General features: G+C 45.5%; 1 protein-coding gene across 2 annotated transcripts in view; it reads right to left on the bottom strand.

The window, feature by feature from the left end:
• The window catches only part of LOC147113661 (protein bicaudal C homolog 1-like), a 332,983-nt gene that overhangs the window by 47,084 nt on the left and 267,481 nt on the right, over nt 1-18,418 (bottom strand). For both annotated transcript variants that reach the window (XM_085994910.1, XM_085994911.1), the window contains exons 4-8: nt 18,187-18,266; nt 17,209-17,367; nt 9,693-9,746; nt 8,159-8,353; nt 5,460-5,711 (exon numbers count right to left, since the gene is read on the bottom strand). In XM_085994910.1, coding sequence (XP_085851036.1) covers nt 5,460-5,711; nt 8,159-8,353; nt 9,693-9,746; nt 17,209-17,367; nt 18,187-18,266 — 740 coding nt within the window. The remainder of the gene's footprint in view (nt 1-5,459; nt 5,712-8,158; nt 8,354-9,692; nt 9,747-17,208; nt 17,368-18,186; nt 18,267-18,418) is intronic.

Genomic DNA, 18,418 nt, shown 5'->3' with positions numbered 1-18,418 from the left:
GGGCAGATGACAAGAGGTAGGTTTTAAGGAGTGTCTTAAAGGAGGAAAGAGAGGTGGAGAGGTTCAGGGAGGGCATTCCAGAGCTTAGGGCCTAGGCAACAGAAGGCATGGCCACCGATGGTGGAGTGATTGAAATCGGGGATGCACAAGAGGCCAGAATTGGAAGAGTGCAGATATCTCGGAGGGTTGTAGGGCTGGACGACGTTACGGAGATAGGGAGGGGTGAGGCCATGGAGGGATTTTAAAACAAGGATTGGAATTTTTAAATCGAGGCATTGCTCAACCGGGAGCCAATGTAGGTCAACAAGCATAGGGGTGATGGGTGAACGGGACTTGGTGCGAGTTAGGACACGAGTTTTGGATGAACTTAAGTTTATGGAGGGTGGAAGACCGGCCAGGAGAGCACTAGAATAGTCAAGTCTAGAGGTAACAAAGGCATGGATGAGGGTTTCAGTAGCAGATAAGCTGAGGCAATGGTGGATTCGGACTTAGAGATGGCGCGGATATGTGGTCAGGAGCTCATCTCGGAGTCAAATATGACTCCAAGGTTGCGAACAGTCTGGTTCAGCCTCAGACAGTTGCCAGGGAGAGGGATGGGTGGCTAGGGAACAGAGTTTGTGGTGGGGACTAAAGACAATGACTTCAGTCTTCCCAATATTTAACTGGAGGAAATTTCTATGTTGGTAAGCAGTCTGACAATTGTGGAGGGGTCGAGAGAAGCGGTAGTGAGGTAGAGCTTGGTGTTGTCAATGTACATGTGGAACCTGATGTGTTTTTGGATGATTTTGCCAAGGGGCAGCATGTAGATGAGAAATAGGAGAGGGCCAAGGATAGATCCTTGGGGGACTCCAGGTGTGGGAGTGGGAAGAGAAGCCATTGCAGGTGATTCTCTGGCTACAACTGGATAGATAAGAATGGAACCAGGCGAGTGCAGTCCCACCCAGCAGGACGACAGTGGAGAGATGTTGGAGAAGGATGGAGTGGTCAACCGTGTTAAAGGCTGCAGACAGGTCAAGAAGGATGAGGAGGGATAGTTTACCTTTGTCACAGTCACAAACGATGTCATTTGTGACTTTGATGAGAGCCGTTTCGGTACTGTGGCAGGGCGAAAACCTGATGGGAGGGATTTAAACATGGAGTTCCGGGAAGGATGGGCACGAATTTGGGAGGTGGCAGCACGTTCAAGGACTTTGGAGAGGAAAGGGAGGATTGAGATAGGGCAGTAGTTTGCAAGCAAAGAGGGGTTAAGGGTTTTTTGTGGAGGGGGTGATGACGGCAGATTTGAAGGGGAGGGGGACAGTACCTGAGGGGAAAACACAGTTAACAATATCAGCTAACATGAGAGCCAGGAACGGAAGTTGGGTGGTCAGCAGTTTCGTGGGAGTAGGGTCGAGGGAGCAGGAGGTGAGTCTCATGGGCAAGATGAGCTTGGCGAGGGCATAAGGGGAGACAGGAGTGAAACTAGAGAAAGATGTGGGTACAGGGCTAGGGCAGGGGGGGAACCTTAAAGGAAGTTTGGCCTGGTGGGCTGGGGGAAGGGAGGGAAGCGGCAGAGGCAACTGAATGGATGGTCTCAATCTTAGTGACAAAGAAGCCATGAAATAAAAACAAAGTGCTGGAAATACTCAGCAGGTCAGGCAGTATCTGTGGAGAGAGAAACAAGAGTTAACGTTTCAGGTCGATGACCTTTCGTCAGAACTGGAAAAGTTAGAGATGTAACAAAGTTTTAAGCAAGTGCGGAGGCAGGGAAAGGGGGGAGGAGAGGAAAGAACAAAAGGTAAGGTCTGTGATGGGTGGAAGACAGGAGAGATTAAATGACAAAAGATATGATTGTCCAAGGCAAAAGGAGATGGTAATGGAACAAGTAAAGAACCAAAAGATGGGTCTAGAAGAGGTGCAAATGGGAATATCAGAATCATCAACAGCTGCCATCCGAAAAAATGGGGGCAGAGGTTATTATCTGCAGTTGTTGAACTCAATGTTGAGGGCAGTGAACTCAGGAGAGAGAGCATGATGAGTTGAGATGGAGATTGAAATCAGAGAGGATGAGAAGTCGCTCAGTGGAAAGGCTGAGGGAGGAAAGCAGTAAAGATATCTTGGTGAGACAATTGGCACGGTACTTGGGTGGGCGGTAGAGAACAAGGATTTTAAATGAGATGAGAGGGGTGGAACAAGGTGAGATGCTCGAAGAAGAAGGTGGTGCCAGAGGAGTAGGGGGACAGACCAAGTTGTGTTTTGGTGATAAGAACCACACGCCACCATGGCGGTTTGGGTGGGGCAAGTGGTGGAAGGTATAGTCAGGCGGGGAGGCTTCATTTACGGGGAAGGTGTCATCACCCCTCAGCTAGGTTTCCGTCAAAGCCATGATGTTGAAGCAATCATCCGCAATAAGCTCATGGGTGGCAAGGGGGCAAGGGCCTTGTTCACAAGTGATCGGACATTTTGGAGGCGATGCGGAGAGGGGTGGTGATAGCTGATCCAGTGGCAAAGTCCACAGGGTCAGCATTGGGAGGGGTGAGTGGGACGGGAAGGAGGTAGGAAAAGTTGGTCCCCAGCAGGTGCGCTTGGCGAGAGAGGATGGGACAGTTGGGGTTGCTGCTCATAATGAGGCAGTGACAAGTGCCGCGATGGGCCCTTCGGACAATGCCGAGAGAGGCACAGAGGGAAGCTGTAGGCTTATCGAAGAGGGAGTCAAGCCTGGGATGGTGGCAGGAGAGTAGGAAGGTCGAAGAGTGCTGAAGGGTTGGGGCAGGGATTTGGGAGGGCAGAGTACCCGAGAGGGAAGAAACGAAAGGAGGCATGACAACAGGACAGAGCGGTCTAGGAGGGGTAAAGAGAAAAGAAAAGAAAAAAAGGGGGAGGGAAATAAGTGGAAATAGAAGTGATGGGCTCGGGTCTGGAGTGGCAACCAAAACACGAACGCGAATGGACACAGGGAAAACTCAAGTTACATAGGCCTGGTTACATAGCAAGATTAGGATACATATATCCTGATACTAAATGGGGAATAGAGAGGAGACAATAGGAGGGAGTCCAAAGTTAAAATCAGAGGTCCCATGGTGGGGTAAGGTTGACGTAGGTAGGGTAGGGCACAGTTCTTCTCGAAGTAGAAGATGTAAGGGCCAGACGCGCAACTGGAAGACAAGGTTGCAGCTGTATCGTGAATTGCTAACTGTGCGTTGGATTCCAATATGGAGCAACTATCAGTCCTGACCAGTCTATATGGGAAAGGGCGTCCAACACTGTTGCTGAAGCTCACCTCCGGGTAGGACAGCCAAGGGGCCATGTAATGGCATCTGCAGAGATGCGAGGTTGAGGTATCTAACTGATGAGGCCAGCATAGATACAGGACGGGTTAAATTTGGAAGAGAAAAAAACATGAGAATTTTATTTCTATTTTTTTAAAGTCAACACGTGAAGTGCCCAACCTATGTTCAACTTTTAAAGGGGTGCTATAGTTTCCACAGTAGAATTTATGGAGCAGTTTTGTGGAAAAAAAAATGGGCAGGAAACATGAAGAAGATAAAAAGAAGTTGCTCGTGTATATATGTATCATTCTACATTCTGATAGCCCTGGGATAGAGCTGGATGTCCCAGAGAAATGGCTTAATGCCAGAGCGAGTCAGATATCTGAACAAACATGGCAGCTTAAGACTTCATGAGGGGTCAGTCTCACCTTCACCACCTGGGCAGTAATCTGGTGGAGCGGATTGCAAGTCCTGCTGTACCTCCCGCCTGATTTTTATCCCACTGATTTCAGTGGAAGGAAAATTGGGTGAGTTAGGAACATAGGAAGAAGCGTAGGCCATTCAGCCCCTTGAGCCTATTCCGCTATTCAATTAGATCATGGCTGATCTGTATCTTAATTCCATCTACCCGCCTTGGTCTGGAATTCTTGATACCCTTACCCAATGATCAATTGACCTAACTTCAACATCTTTTTGGGGGAAGAGTTACTGATCTGCATTACCCTGTGTGTGAAATAACACTTCCTGTATTCAATCCTGAATGGCCTTGCTCTAATTTTAAGATTATGCCCCCTCGTTCTCGATTCCCCCATCAGAGGTAATAGTTTTTCTGTATCTACCCTATCAAATCCTTTTAACATTTTAAACCCCTCGATCAGATAAGCCCACAATCCTCTATACTCAAGGGAATACAAGCCAGGTTTATGCAGCTGGTCCTCATAATTTAACCCTTTTAGTCCCAGTTTCATTCTAGTGAATCTCACCCCCTCCAAGGCCAATATATCCTTCCTGAGGTGTGGAGCCCAGACTGATCGCAGTGCCCCAGATGGGGTCTAACCAGAGCTCTGTACAGCTGTAACATAACTTCCACCTCTTTGTATTCCAGCCCTCTTGAGATAAAGGCCAACATTCCATTAGCCTTTTCAATTGTTTTTTTGTACCTGATTACTAGCTTTCAGTGTTTGTACAACGGGTGGAGCTTCCAACATCATCAGATTCAAACCAAGGCGGCGAAAGTGAAAATTACCCCCTCCCCCCCTCCATGTCATTAACCTTTATTAACAAATCATTTTGGATTGGGTTTGTCACAAGTCTTTAAAATGTACACAAGGCCTTTACATGACTCTAAGCTTCATTCGACCTCAAAAGGATGATACAAGGAATTCACGGAAAAACGTTACACATTTAAAACATCTATTTCCTTTCAGAGCAAGTATGTCCACTTAGGGAATTTCAAGAAAAGCCTCTTAATGCAGTTACAGCCAAAAATGTACACCATCATCCTAAATACCTACAGTGGAGAAAACTAAAATCCCACATCCATTCTAGACAGGAATATTCCATTGCTAATGGATATTCAAGATTCTGTCTTTGTGGCTGCATAGGTGTACCACGGACCCTCTTGGACCTATGTGCTTATTCATTTGCATCTCTCTTAAGCTGCTGAGAACTAACAGAAGTGGGGGACACTGGAAAAGCTGCATTTATTTTCCATTCTAGTTGCCATGGCAACTAAGTGGCTTGCTAGGCCATTAAGTGTCAACCATGTAGGCTGAACTGGGTAGTGAAGCCAGGTTCCCATCCCCTGACGGACATTAGTGAACTAGTTCGGTTTTTACAACAATCCAGCAGGTTTTATGGTCATTTTTCTGCTGCCAGCCCACAAATAACAGATGTACTGAATTCAGTTTCACAACTTGCCATGCTGGGATTTGAACTCATGACATCTGGAATTCTAGTCCAGTTCCATAAGCACCACACTATCTCGCATAAAACTATGTTTATGTGTTTGTGCGGCCCAGTCATAAATAGTTTCCAACTATCTTTTCAAAGTTTACTACAGCGATCATGGAGCCAAGTCAACCATGAATTGCTGCTCTGTCAAATTAACAAGGCATTTCCTCATCATAAAAAAAATCCTGGTAAAATTAAGCATCAGCGACTCTACAAATGACCCGTTTATAGAAGATATATCAGAATGTTCATGCATACCATGAGGTATTGTCTAGCTAGACAGACGGACTCGATGGTGCCCTGGAGGTAGACTGTGGACTTCTTCTGGGGATTGCTGGGGTCGGGAAAGTGGATCTGGGCTCCTGCCCGCTGCATTATATGTTTAATGTTATTCCCGTTGCGACCCATCATGAAGAGATGGTGTTGAGGTGCAATGTCTAGTTGGGTGCTCACGGGGATGGCACTGCCCAGGCTGCCAGCTAGATGATCCAGGAGCATGGCAGTCCCTTCCTAGAATTAGAACAGGCAGTTTACATTTGACACATTGTGTTCTGACAAAGGGGTTTCACCCAAAAAAAAATGGTCTCTTCTCTTCACTGATGCTGATGGACTTGCTGCGTATGTCCATGGAATTAACAGCACAGAAACAGTCCATTCGGCCCAACTATTCCGTGCTCCACACGAGACTCCTCCCACCCTACTTCATCCAACCCTATCGGCATATCCTTTTATTCGTTTCTCCCTCATGTGCCGATCCAGCTTCCCCTTAAATGCATCTAAGCCAGTCACCTCAACTACTCCTTGTGGTAGCGAGTTCCACATTCTCACACCACTCTGGGTAAAACAGTTTCTTCTGAATTCCCTATTGGATTTATTGGTGACTGTCTTATATTTATGGCCCCTAGTTCTGGTCTCCCCCACAAGTGGGGCATTGTCTCTATGTCTACCCTATCAAACCCCTTCATAATTTTAAAGAGCTCTATTAGGTCACCTCTCAGTCTTCTCTTTTCCAGAGAAAAACCTGATCATTCTTTCCTGATAAGTATAACCTCTCAGTTCTGACATCAAACTTGTAAATGTTATTTTTCACCTTCGCCAGTGCCTCTATATTCTTTTTTTAATATGGATACCTGAACTGTGCACAGTACACTTTATGTCTGGTATTTTCTGCTTTACATTACTGTACATTCTGTCCGGTACACAAAGGGGGGAGTACAAGCTGGCTATCAGTCAATTATGATAAACCTTTATAAATCACTGGTTAGGACTCAGCTGGAGTATTATGTCCAATTCTGGATAACACTTTAGGAAGGATGTCAAGGCCTTGGAGAGGGTGCAGAGGAGATTTACTAAAATGGTACCAGCAATGAGGGACTTCTGTCATAGAATCAGAATGGTTACAGCATGGAAGAAAGCCATTCGGCCCGTCGAGCCCGTGCCGGCTCTTTGCAAGAGCACTTCAGCTAGTCCCACTCCCCCGCCCTTTCCCCGTAGCCCTGCTAATTTCTTTCCTTCAGATACTTATCCAACTCCCTTTTGAAAGCCATGATTGAATCTGCCCCCACCAGCCTTTCAGGCAGTGCATTCCAGGTCTTAACCACTCGCTGCGTAAAAACGTTTTTTCTTTCGTCGCTTTTGTTTCTTTTGCCAATCACCGTAAATCTGTGTCCTCTGGTTCTCGACCCTTCCGCCAACGGGAACAGTTTCTCTCTATCTACTCTGTCCAGACCCCTCATGATTTTGAACACCTCTATCAAATCTCCTCTCAATCTTCTCTGCTCCAAGGAGAACAACCCCAGCTTCTCCAGTCTATCCACGTAACTGAGGTCCCTCATCTCTGGAACCATTCTCGTAAATCTTTTCTGCACCCTCTCTAAGGCCTTCACATCCTTCCTAAAGCGTGGTGCCCGGGATTGGACACTACTCCAGTGGGGGTTGAACCAGTGTTTTAAAAAGGTTCATCATAATTTCCACACTTTTGTACTCTATATTTATGAAGCCCAGGATCCCATAAGCCTTTTTAACTGCTTTCTCAACCTGCCCTGCTACCTTAAACGATTTGTGCACACATACCCCCCAGGTGTCTCTGTTCGTGCAGCCCCTTCAGGATTGTATACTTTAGTTTATATGTCCTCTCCTCATTCTTTCTACCAAAATGTATCACTTTACACTTTTCTGCATTAAATTTCATCTGCCACCTGTCCACTCATTTCACCAGCCTGTTTATGTCTTCCTGAAGTCTATCACTCTCCTCCTCACTGTTCACTATACTTCCAAATTTTGTGCCATCTGCAAATTTTGAAATTGTGCCTTGTACACCCACGTCCAAGTCATTAATATGCATCAAGAAAAGCAGTGGTCCTAGTGCCGACCCCTGGGGAACACCACTGTGTACCTTCCTCCAGTCCGAAAAACTAGATAAGCTGGAGCGACTAGACAAGCTGGAATTGTTCTCCTTAGAGCAGAGAAGGTTAAGGGGAGATTTAATAGAGGTGTTCAAATAAGTAAATAGGGAGAAACTGTTTCCAGTGGCAGGATGGTTGGTAACCAGAGAACACAGATTTAAGCTAATTGGCAAAAGAACCAGAGGGGGGGAGATGAAGAGAATTTTTTTTACGCTGCAAGTTCTCATGATCTGAAATGCACTGCCTGAAAAGGTGGTGGAAGCAGATTCAATCGTAACTTTCAAAAGCGAATTGGATTTATACTCGAAAAAGAAACATTTGCAGCGCTATGGGGAAAGAGCGGGGGAGTGGTACCAATTGGATAGCTCTTTCAAAGAGCCGGCACAGGTACAATGGTGTGAAAGGCCTCCTTCTGTAGTTAAGATTCCATTATTCAGTCAGTGTTTTAATCTGGTCTGTAAGAGATGTTTTCTAAAGCTTGAAGTGTTTACTATCTGCCTTACTGAAGGCAAAATTGGTATCTTCACAACACTTGTTGAGATTTGTTCTCACCTTGACAGCTGCGGCATTGTTCTGAGACCCTCGGACAATGACGGTGGCACCATACATACGTGACCGCTGTTTGAAGGATATGGAAACGTTATAGGTTTGGGATAAGTGCTGGATCGTGGGCGAGTTGGGGTCTGGAATTGGCTGCAAAATGCCAGCGATAGGCAAATCGAACATCATCACCAGAGGGAGCAGTTCCTAGATAGCAGAACATTGTACATTTACTAAATAATAACTATTGTTAATAAAACACTACACTGCCACAGATTCAGGAATATCGCTCACTACCTCCCACACCGTAATCAACTAACTGCTAAGGGTCAACAGTTTAGTCCAATACTTGTTTAAAAACAAAAAGGGAACAGTTATGTGCAGTAAGAATAAAATTCTATGCATTGTGACATTGTTCAATCTAAGTTTATGCATAAATATGCAATAAGTGTTTTTTTTAAAAAAAAAGCAAAGTTAAACAATTAAATGGCTCTTCCCAGGCGTCAAGATTATTTTAACTTAGTGAACATTATTTGATGTAATTTTTATACTTTGTCTCGCACTGAACAAGTGGCAGTTTTTATATTGTTTCTTGCACATATAATCATCGAATTCTGCAGCACAGAAGGAGGCCATTTGGCCCATCGTCTTGTGCCAACTCTCTGAAAGAGCTATCCAATTAGTCCCACTCCCCCGCTCTTTCCCCATAGCCCTGCAAGAGTGGTGATTTTTATACCATCTCGCGTCTAGGGCACAGTACTCACCCCACTCTGTATCGTAGGGTGCCACTGTCGGTGGGAGTACCGCACATGTGCAGCCAATGGAGAGATCCGGGAGCTGTTCACACCGGTCAAAAGATGACGAGCAGCTCATTTTTCTTTTCAAAAATACTTTGAAACTAGGGCTTGGGCTGTGAACTGCGCCAGCATCGGGTAAGTGGAAGGAAGTCTAGGTGCAGGTTCTACATTCCCACACGTGCCAGTGTACGGACTGTCTCCAGTCAGCAGCAGCATCTTGTGCAAATGACTGGTTCTCCATTGAAAATGGTCCCAAGGTTCTTTTCGCAATCGTATTCAGGTAATTGTTGACTTTGGTCTCAAATATTCTGGAGCTACTGGGGCTTAAAACTCATTTCAAGTCATGATGAGGTTAGCTATCAGCCACTTTCATGAACAAAAATGTTGCCATGTTAGTTGACAACAGATTGATCTTCTCCACAGACCAGAGCTTCAATCTGCCACGTACATTCTCCGCACGCCAAGCAAGTTTAACAAGAAAAATTGTAGTTTGCATAAAATTCAAATCTTCATCTTTTAAACTCTAATTACGAAGCTCTTCTGTTCTAAGTGTTGCCATCTGACCACCAAACAGTCCTGTTTCTTGCAACTGTCATAAAAGATCTGTGAGGCTATAGTAACGTAAGCGGAGAATCTGGCTCTATACAAGTCCACGTGATCTTACATCAGCAACTGATGGGTCTCCCATCAGTGGCAACAGAACTTCATGCATCACCAAAATCCACGGTAAAATCAGGTCAGAAACTTACTCTAATACGACCTCTGGCTGCTTCTACACCAGACGGCTGTCCTGCTATGGAGACCTGTTAATCAAAGCAGATCCATTGCAATCAATTAGAAATGTGGTTTGCAAACACTTCTGTTGTGGGGAAACCCTTCAAATAATGACACATTCCTGGGGACGCCCTGCAAATAATGGCACATACCCGGCGACACCCTGCAAATAATGACACATTCCTGGCGACGCCCTGCAAATAATGACACATTCCCGGTGACGCCCTGCAAATAATGGCACATTCCCGGCGACGCCCTGCAAATAATGACACATTCCCGGCGACGCCCTGCAAATAATGACACATTCCCGGCGACGCCCTGCAAATAATGACACATTCCCGGGGACGCCCTGCAAATAATGACACATTCCCGGGGACGCCCTGCAAATAATGACAATTCCCGGGGACGCCCTGCAAATAATGACACATTCCTGGGGACGCCCTGCAAATAATGACACATTCCCGGGGACGCCCTGCAAATAATGACACATTCCCGGGGACGCCCTGCAAATAATCACACATTCCCGGGGACGCCCTGCAAATAATCACACATTCCCGAGGACGCCCTGCAAATAATGACACATTCCCGGGGACGCCCTGCAAATAATGGCACATTCCCGGCGACGCCCTGCAAATAGTGGCACATTCCCGGGGACGCCCTGCAAATAGTGGCACATTCCTGGCGACGCCCTGTAAATAATGACACATTCCGGGCGACGCCCTGCAAATAATGGCACATTCCCGGCGACGCCCTGCAAATAATGGCACATTCCCGGCGACGCCCTGCAAATAATGGCACATTCCCGGCGACGCCCTGCAAATAATGGCACATTCCCGGCGACGCCCTGAAAATAATGGCACATTCCCGGGGACGCCCTGCAAATAATGGCACATTCCCTGGGACGCCCTGCAAATAATGGCACATTCCCTGGGACGCCCTGCAAATAATGACACATTCCCGGGGACGCCCTGCAAATAATGACACATTCCCGGGGACGCCCTGCAAATAATGACACATTCCCGGGGACGCCCTGCAAATAATGACACATTCCCGGGGACGCCCTGCAAATAATGACACATTCCCGGGGACGCCCTGCAAATAATGACACATTCCCGGCGACGCCCTACAAATAATGACGCATTCCCGGTGACACTCTGCAAATAATGACACATTCCCGGCGACACTCTGCAAATAATGACACATTCCCGGCGACACCCTGCAAATAATGACACATTCCCGGCGACACCCTGCAAATAATGACACATTCCTGAGGACGCCCTGCAAATAATGACACATTCACGGCGACACCCTGCAAATAATGACACATTCCCGGCGACACTCTGCAAATAATGACACATTCCCGGCGACACCCTACAAATAATGACACATTCCCGGCGACACCCTGCAAATAATGACACATTCCTGAGGACACCCTGCAAATAATGACACATTCACGGCGACACCCTGCAAATAATGACACATTCCCGGCGACACCCTGCAAATAATGACACATTCCTGGCGACGCCCTGCAAATAATGACAAATTCCTGGGGACACCCTGCAAATAATGACACATTCCTGGGGATCCTGCAGGCTTCCAGGGAGACCTCTTCTCAACATTTCCAAAAACAGTCAGCATTGCTTTAAGTTGAGTAGCTAACATTTCAGGAAATGTTTTACTGTAATAAATGAATACAGCAACAGGAATAACATGCTGATAAGCGCACAGATACAGAAAAATACAGAAATCTGATGAACTCACAGACCCCCTGGAATTCCCTCACAGACCGGCAGAGTATGGGGAACCAAGCTTGGAAACAAACGTGAAGGTCCATCTCTAACTCACCTGTGAAGTACAAAGGCCCTGTCTAACTCAACACAATTTCCATCCGTCCGGAATCAAACCATTTGATTTTCTGTAGTATTTTGTGTTTTTTTTCCTCATTTGAGTTTCTCATCACTAATGTGCACCGGTGGTTGACATGAGCATGTAATCTTTCTCCATGTTTCTAAAGATCAGGTCATCCAATTATTGGCCCAAGGGGATGACTGGTCACCCATAACTCCAAATCAGCTGCCTGCATCAAGCCCAACCTTTATCAACACAATCTCTAAATCCCAAGTCAGTGCTTTATTATACGTCCTAAACCAGTTAAATAAGCTCTGCTGTGTGTCGTCTATTTAATCGGAGGTTCATGTGTCTTGCATGCACCGTTTTCAATTCCGCCTGTACCCTGGTTCCTACCAAAGCCACAACAGTGGGCAATGGATCCAGACAATTCAGTGACTACTTCCCTTTGGATTACAGCAGGGATTCTTTGTTGGGTCTAGGGCCCGGTAAATGTTTCTGCAATACAGCGAATGCCGGCCCACCAGGCAAAGGCAGTGACCTTACATTGGAGCACAGCTGCTGGGCTGATTACCAATCTGTGGGCCGACCTGTCAGCATGATGTCCAGTGACACTTAAAGCTATGACAGGCAGACAATTATTTCATCCTTTTCATCAAGTGGAACATTAGATGCCAAGTTGGCAGCAGCTGACTGCATTAAACATGACATTCTCTAGTCTAAGCCATTAAGCAGCAAAGTACCACTGTTCAAATCTCGATTGTCACGTTCCTAATTACAAATCAGCTTAATTAAAAGATAATCCAAAACGAGCAGTCAAGCTTTAATTTAGGGAACAAAACAAGCAATGGCCATGGTGATAATTATAATGTGAAGTCGAGAACCTGGTCTTGTCCATCAGGGACATTCATTCCGAGTTTGGTTTTTGGCTTCTTGCTTTTTTATAAAACTCAGTATTTTTGGACCAACTATGTGTACACTTCTGAAATAAGAATGTTTCTTTTTTTAAGAAAATAGCATTCAGACATTTCCCAAAAATATTAATGTTCTACTGTACGTTTTAACTTGCCTCACCTTTCTCAGCCTCGTCTCTGGTCAAGGTGGCTGTCAGTTTTAGCTTGGAGATGTCACCAGGAGCTTCAATGGTAGCGGATCAAGAGATGGTGTTTATGGTGTAGATAATGTGAGCCCTTGTTGAACAACATTGGCCCAGAAATTCGGGTCAGGGGCTTCCCGCGGGTGCAAGCCCCCGACCTGCACTTACCTTGCGCGCCGGCCGTTGAGCTGTGGGCCCCTGTGGAATTCCGATCCTGGGCCTCCTCCAACTGCCGGCGCGCAGTGCTTGCGTATCCCAGGGGTGCAGTTAGTTCGATGCGTCCCCTGGGATCACGTGGGCCATGGAGAGCCAATGGTAGCAGGGAATGCTTCATTCATAAGTCTGTCAAACCTATAAATACTATAAGTCCCAAAACATCACTAAATCTTCAAATAAATTTTTTAAAAATCACATTTTTAAAATAAACTATAAATTACATGAAATAACTATTTTAAACAATAATTTAAATTTTTGAAAAACATAATTTTATTTTCTAACGGGGCTAAAAATAAACTTACCTTTCTTTAAAGTATTTAAAAATAATAAACCTGTGGAAAAAATGTTTTAATTTTAATTAATTCACCACTTACCTTGTAAAAAGCAGGCCTTGCGACTGCTTTTTACAATTCTAACTTCTGGAGACTTACCTTCCTGGGAAAACCTGCAAAAGAAACGTAAGTTCAATGCGCACGCGCTGCCTCTCCTGCGCACGCGTTCCACCTCTTAACCTTTTTTCTCAAGGGAATGGAAGTGCCGGTTTCCCGCGCATGCACGAAACCGGCACTTCCATTGGGCTTACGGGTGAGTACCCCATGCGTACTCACCCGTGGAGGCCCAAATTTCTGGGCCATTAGTTCAAAATGGCAGCTGATAAAATTGGAAACAATCTGTGACAGATGCCCGATCATTAAATTAAGGGCATGGTCATGAACTGACATTAAACTACTTCAAAGAAATGAGAGAGTGCGCGAGGGCTTCAGTTCTTGCTGGGACATTCTTGCCTGAAAGTTTCATTCTTAGCTTGTTTCTAAATGGCAGCTGGTGAATATACAGACAGATACATAAATAGCACCGATAAGTAATAAAAGACGGTTAAGTAATAGAAGTCATTCACTAAATTTGCACAGATGCAGTTTTTATGCTGGCTACTCTATAAACAGACAGTACAACATCGGCACCAAAGCATACTCCAAAACAAAACTGCAGCTCTGCCTGGATCCCATCATCTAACCTAAACTGTCAGCTGGCCTACTCTGCTCCAATGTCATCAGCTTTTGTTAGTGGGACAAAACATTTACTTTCTTGTATTTACAAAACCATTAGAGGAGAGAAAGAAAAGACTTGGTGGCATTACGGTCTCAGTCTCCATTATAATGAGAAACATCTCCACCCAAAGTAAACCTCACAAACTCAGCATCAATTCAACATGGTTGGGAATTGCAAAACCAGAATGAAGATGCTCATGCTTTCTGAAATCAATAAATGATTATTTTGAGAATAAAACAACAACTACTTGCATTTAAGCAGCAACTTTAACTTGGAAAACAACCCGAGGCGCTTCACAGGAGCGTAATCAAACAAAATTTGACACCGATCCAAAGAGGGAGCCACTACAACAGGTGATCAAAAACTTGGCCAAAGAGGTGGGTTTTAAGGAGTATCTTAGAGAAGAGAGAGGTAGCGAGGTGGAGAGGTTTGGGGTGGGAATTCCAGAGCTGAGAGCTGAGGCAGCTGAAGGCACAACCCCCAATGGTGGGGCAAAGGAAATCGGGGATGCACAAGGTGCCAGAATTGGAAGAACGCAGAGTTCTTGGAGGGTTGTGGGGCTGGAGGAGGTTATAGAGATAGGGAGGGGTGAGGCCAGAGGGATTTGAGAACAAGGATGAGAATTTTAAAAATCGAGGTGTTGGTGGACTGGAAGCCAATGCAGGTCAGCAAGCACAGGGGTGGGTGATGGATGAACGGGACTTGGTGCGAGTTAGGATAAGGGGCAGCAGAGAGTTTGGATGAGCTCAAGTTTTTAAAGAGGGTGGAAGATGGGCGGCCGGGCAGGAGAGCATTGGAATAGTCGAATCGGGAGGTAACAAAAGCATGGATGAGGGTTTCAGCAGTAGATAAGTTAGGCGGGGCAGAGACAGGAATTGTTACGGAGGTGGAAGTAGGCGGTCTTGGTGATGGAGAGGATATGGGGTCGGAAGCTCAGATCAGGGTCAAATAGGATGTCAAGTCTGGTTCGGCCTGAGTCAGTGGCCAGGAAGGGGGCTGGAATCATAAAAACATAAGAAATAGGAGCGGGAGTAGGCCACAAGGCCCCTCGAGCCTGCTCCACCATTTAATAAGATCATGGCTGATCTTCAACCTCAACCCCGCTTAGCCGCCCTATCGCAATATCCCTTGATTCCCTTAAGTCCAAAAATCTGTCTTGAATATACTCAACGAATGAGCATCCACAGCCCTCTGGGGTAGAGAATTCCAAAGATTCACAACCCTCTGAGTGAAGAAAATTTTCCTCATCTCAGTCCTAAATGGCCGACCCCTTACCCTGAGACTATGCCCCAGAGTTCTGAACCTTCCTGCCAAGTGAAACAGGCTCTCAGCATCTTCCCTGTCAATCCCCCTCAGAATCTTATATGTTTCTATGAGATCACCTCACATTCTTCTAAGTTCCAGAGAGTATAGGCCCAATCTATGCAATTTCTCCTCATAGGACAACCCTCCTATTCCAGGAATCAATCTAGTGAACCTTTGTTGCACCACCTCTAAGGCAAGTATATACTTCCTCAGGTAAGGAGACCAAAACTGTGCACAGTACTCCAGGTGTGGTCTCACCAAAGCCCTGTACAATTGTAGCAAGACCTCCTTACTCTTATACTGCAACCTCCTTGCAATAAAGGCCAACATATTATTTGCCTTCCTAATTGCTTGCTGTACCTGCATGTTAACTCTGTGTTTCATGTACAAGGACACCCAAATTCCTCTGAACACCAACATTTAATAGTTTCTCACCATTTAAAAAAACTTCTGTTTTTCTATTCTTCCTATCAAAGTGAATAACCTCACATTTCCTCACATTATACTCCATCTGCCACCTTATTGCCCACTCACTTAATCTACCTATATCCCTTTGCAGGCTCTTTGTGTCCTCCTCATAGGTTACTTTCCCACCTAGCTTTGTTATCATCAGCAAACTTGGACACATTGCACTCGGTCCCTTCATCTAAGTCATTAAAATAGATTGTAAATAGCTGAGGCCTGAGTACTGATCCTTGCGGAACCCCACTAGTTACAGCCTGCCAACCTGAAAACGACCCGTTAATCCTTACTCTCTGTTTTCTGTCCAGGCCAGTATATTACCCCCAACCCCATGAGCCCTGAGCCCTTAACCCTTAACCTGTGTAACAACCTTTCATGTGGCACCTTAACAAATGTCTGTTGAAAATCCAAATATACTACATCCATTGGTCCCCCCTTATCTACCCTGCTAGTTACACCCTCAAAAAGTTCTAATAAATAGATTTGTCAAACACGTTTCATAAAACCATGTTGACTCAGTAGCGAGGGAACTGAATTTGTGGCAGGGGCTGAAGACAATGGCTTCGATCTTCCCAATGATTAATTGAAGGAAATGGCGGCTCATCCAGGAGCACTCAAAGGCGGGAACAAGGGAGGAGGAACTGAAGGGCCTTCATTTTCATCTGTCAAATAAGACCTGTTCTACCTCAAAGGCTGGGAAAAACAGAAAGGTAAATTGGCAAATAAAGAAAGGACCTGCATTTCTTTGGCACCTCATCACAGCCTCAGCATGTCTCAAAGCATTTCACAATCAATGGATCACTTTTCAGAGCAGTTACTGTTTGTTACATAGGCAAATGTTGCGCACAGCAAGATCCCACAAACAAAATAAATGCATGATCAGATAATCTGGCTTTTTTTGTGACGTTGGTTCACGGACAGACTGTCGGCCAGGACGTTGGGAGGACACCCTGCTCTTCTTTGGATAGAGCCATGGGTCTTTAATGTCCATCTGAGCTGGCAAATGAGGTCTTGGCTTAGCATTCCATCCAAAAGATGGCACCTCTGACAATGTAGCACACCCTCAGTGCTGCAGTGTAGTGTCAGCCTAGATTTTGTGCTCAATTTCTGGAGTGGGACTTGATCCCACGACCTTCTGACTCATAGGCGAGAGTGTTGCCAAATGAGCCAAACTGACACTTGGCTGCATCACAGTTCACTTTCTCACACTTCCTACTATAATTACGAAGAATATCACAAAAGTAACATATTACAAACTCATTACCAAAAACTGTTCCTTAAAAAAAAATTAAAAACACCAACTGCAAAACTAGCATCTGACGAATTATTTGGAAATAAGGTGGTTATCCAAATAGTCTGGAGAGGATGAAGACACCAACTGTAGTTGGATTTACAGATGATGGATGGGCAGTGAGAAGAAGCTGGCAGTGGGTTAAATCCAGCAGTGGCCAACTAATGGGATAACTGGCCCAACATAATGTCAGGAGCTATGAAGTACAAAGTCTGAGAATTACCTGATTGCTTTTCTCGGTCTGGTTGTTCCTGTTGGAGTCGGGGAAGTGAATATGACAGCCCGTCTCCTCCATTACTTTTTTGATGTTGTTTCCTCCTTTGCCAATTACATGGGAGTGTTCCGTATGCGACACATCCATCTTCAGAGTTACCCGATTACTCTAATTCAAAGGGCAAGAGGGAAAACAAATGTAATTTGATGGTGACTTACATCTACCTGCCCAGTTCACCAACTCCTTTAATTGTTTCATTATAGAACGCACTCGAATTATGAGCATCATTTTTCTTCAACAATGCTTTATTGTTCAAATGGGAAAACAAGACATCAGACTGTATAGCAACGGACTGGAATTACTAGTTATTAAGGCAGTGCTTGCTTTAATTAGCTCAACAGGAGCTGTACTGACCCCATGATCCGCTTCCAGTCTAGGTTAAAGTCTACGGGGGTCTGAGTTTCCTCAGAGGGGTACTGGATAAAGTGGTGTAACTGTGGGCGGACATGGTACAGTACTTTTTGATGTGTAGTCACTGTTGTAATGTAGGAAACGCAGCAGCCAATTTGCGCACAACAAGCTCCCACAAACAGCAATGTGATAATGACCAGATAATCTGTTTTTGTTATGTTGATTGAGGGATAAATATTGTGCCAGGACACCGGGGATAACTCCCCTGCTCTTCTTCAAAATAGTGCCATGGGATCTTTTACGTCCACCCGAGAGCAGACGGGGCCTCGGTTTAACGTCTCATCTGAAAGACGGCACCTCCGACAGTGCAGCACTCCTTCAGCACCGCACTGGAGTGTCAGCCTAGATTCTTGTGCTCAAGTCTCTGGAGTGGGACTTGAATCCACAACCTTCTGACTCAGAGGCGAGGGTGCTACCCACTGGCTGGCACTGATCTATCACAGTAACTGTACACAGGGCCATCGCGAGTTGACAATACACATGTGGCAGCTGGAGAACCATGACACTGCGTCTTACTTTTGTGTCGAGAACGGACATGATTTTTTCTTTTGCTTCCTTCACGTTTTCTTTCTTTCCGCCAACTTTAATGTGGGGATCTGTACAAAAACAAGGAAAAAAAACAAACATGAGAAACACACCATCTGCGTTTGAATTGAAGTGCGGAGCCACAGAACCAAGCAAGACCCCAAACCCAGGTAACGTGAGACCCTCTATAGAGAAACTGTTACTGAGTAGCCAACAACCACAA

Source organism: Somniosus microcephalus, chromosome 8 (genome assembly GCF_052327205.1).
Source record: "Somniosus microcephalus isolate GS21.2 chromosome 8, FLI_Smic_1.0, whole genome shotgun sequence".
Lineage (NCBI taxonomy): Eukaryota > Metazoa > Chordata > Chondrichthyes > Squaliformes > Somniosidae > Somniosus > Somniosus microcephalus.
The sequence above is the reverse complement of the archived record's forward strand: the minus strand, read 5'-3'. Positions and strand labels throughout refer to the sequence as shown.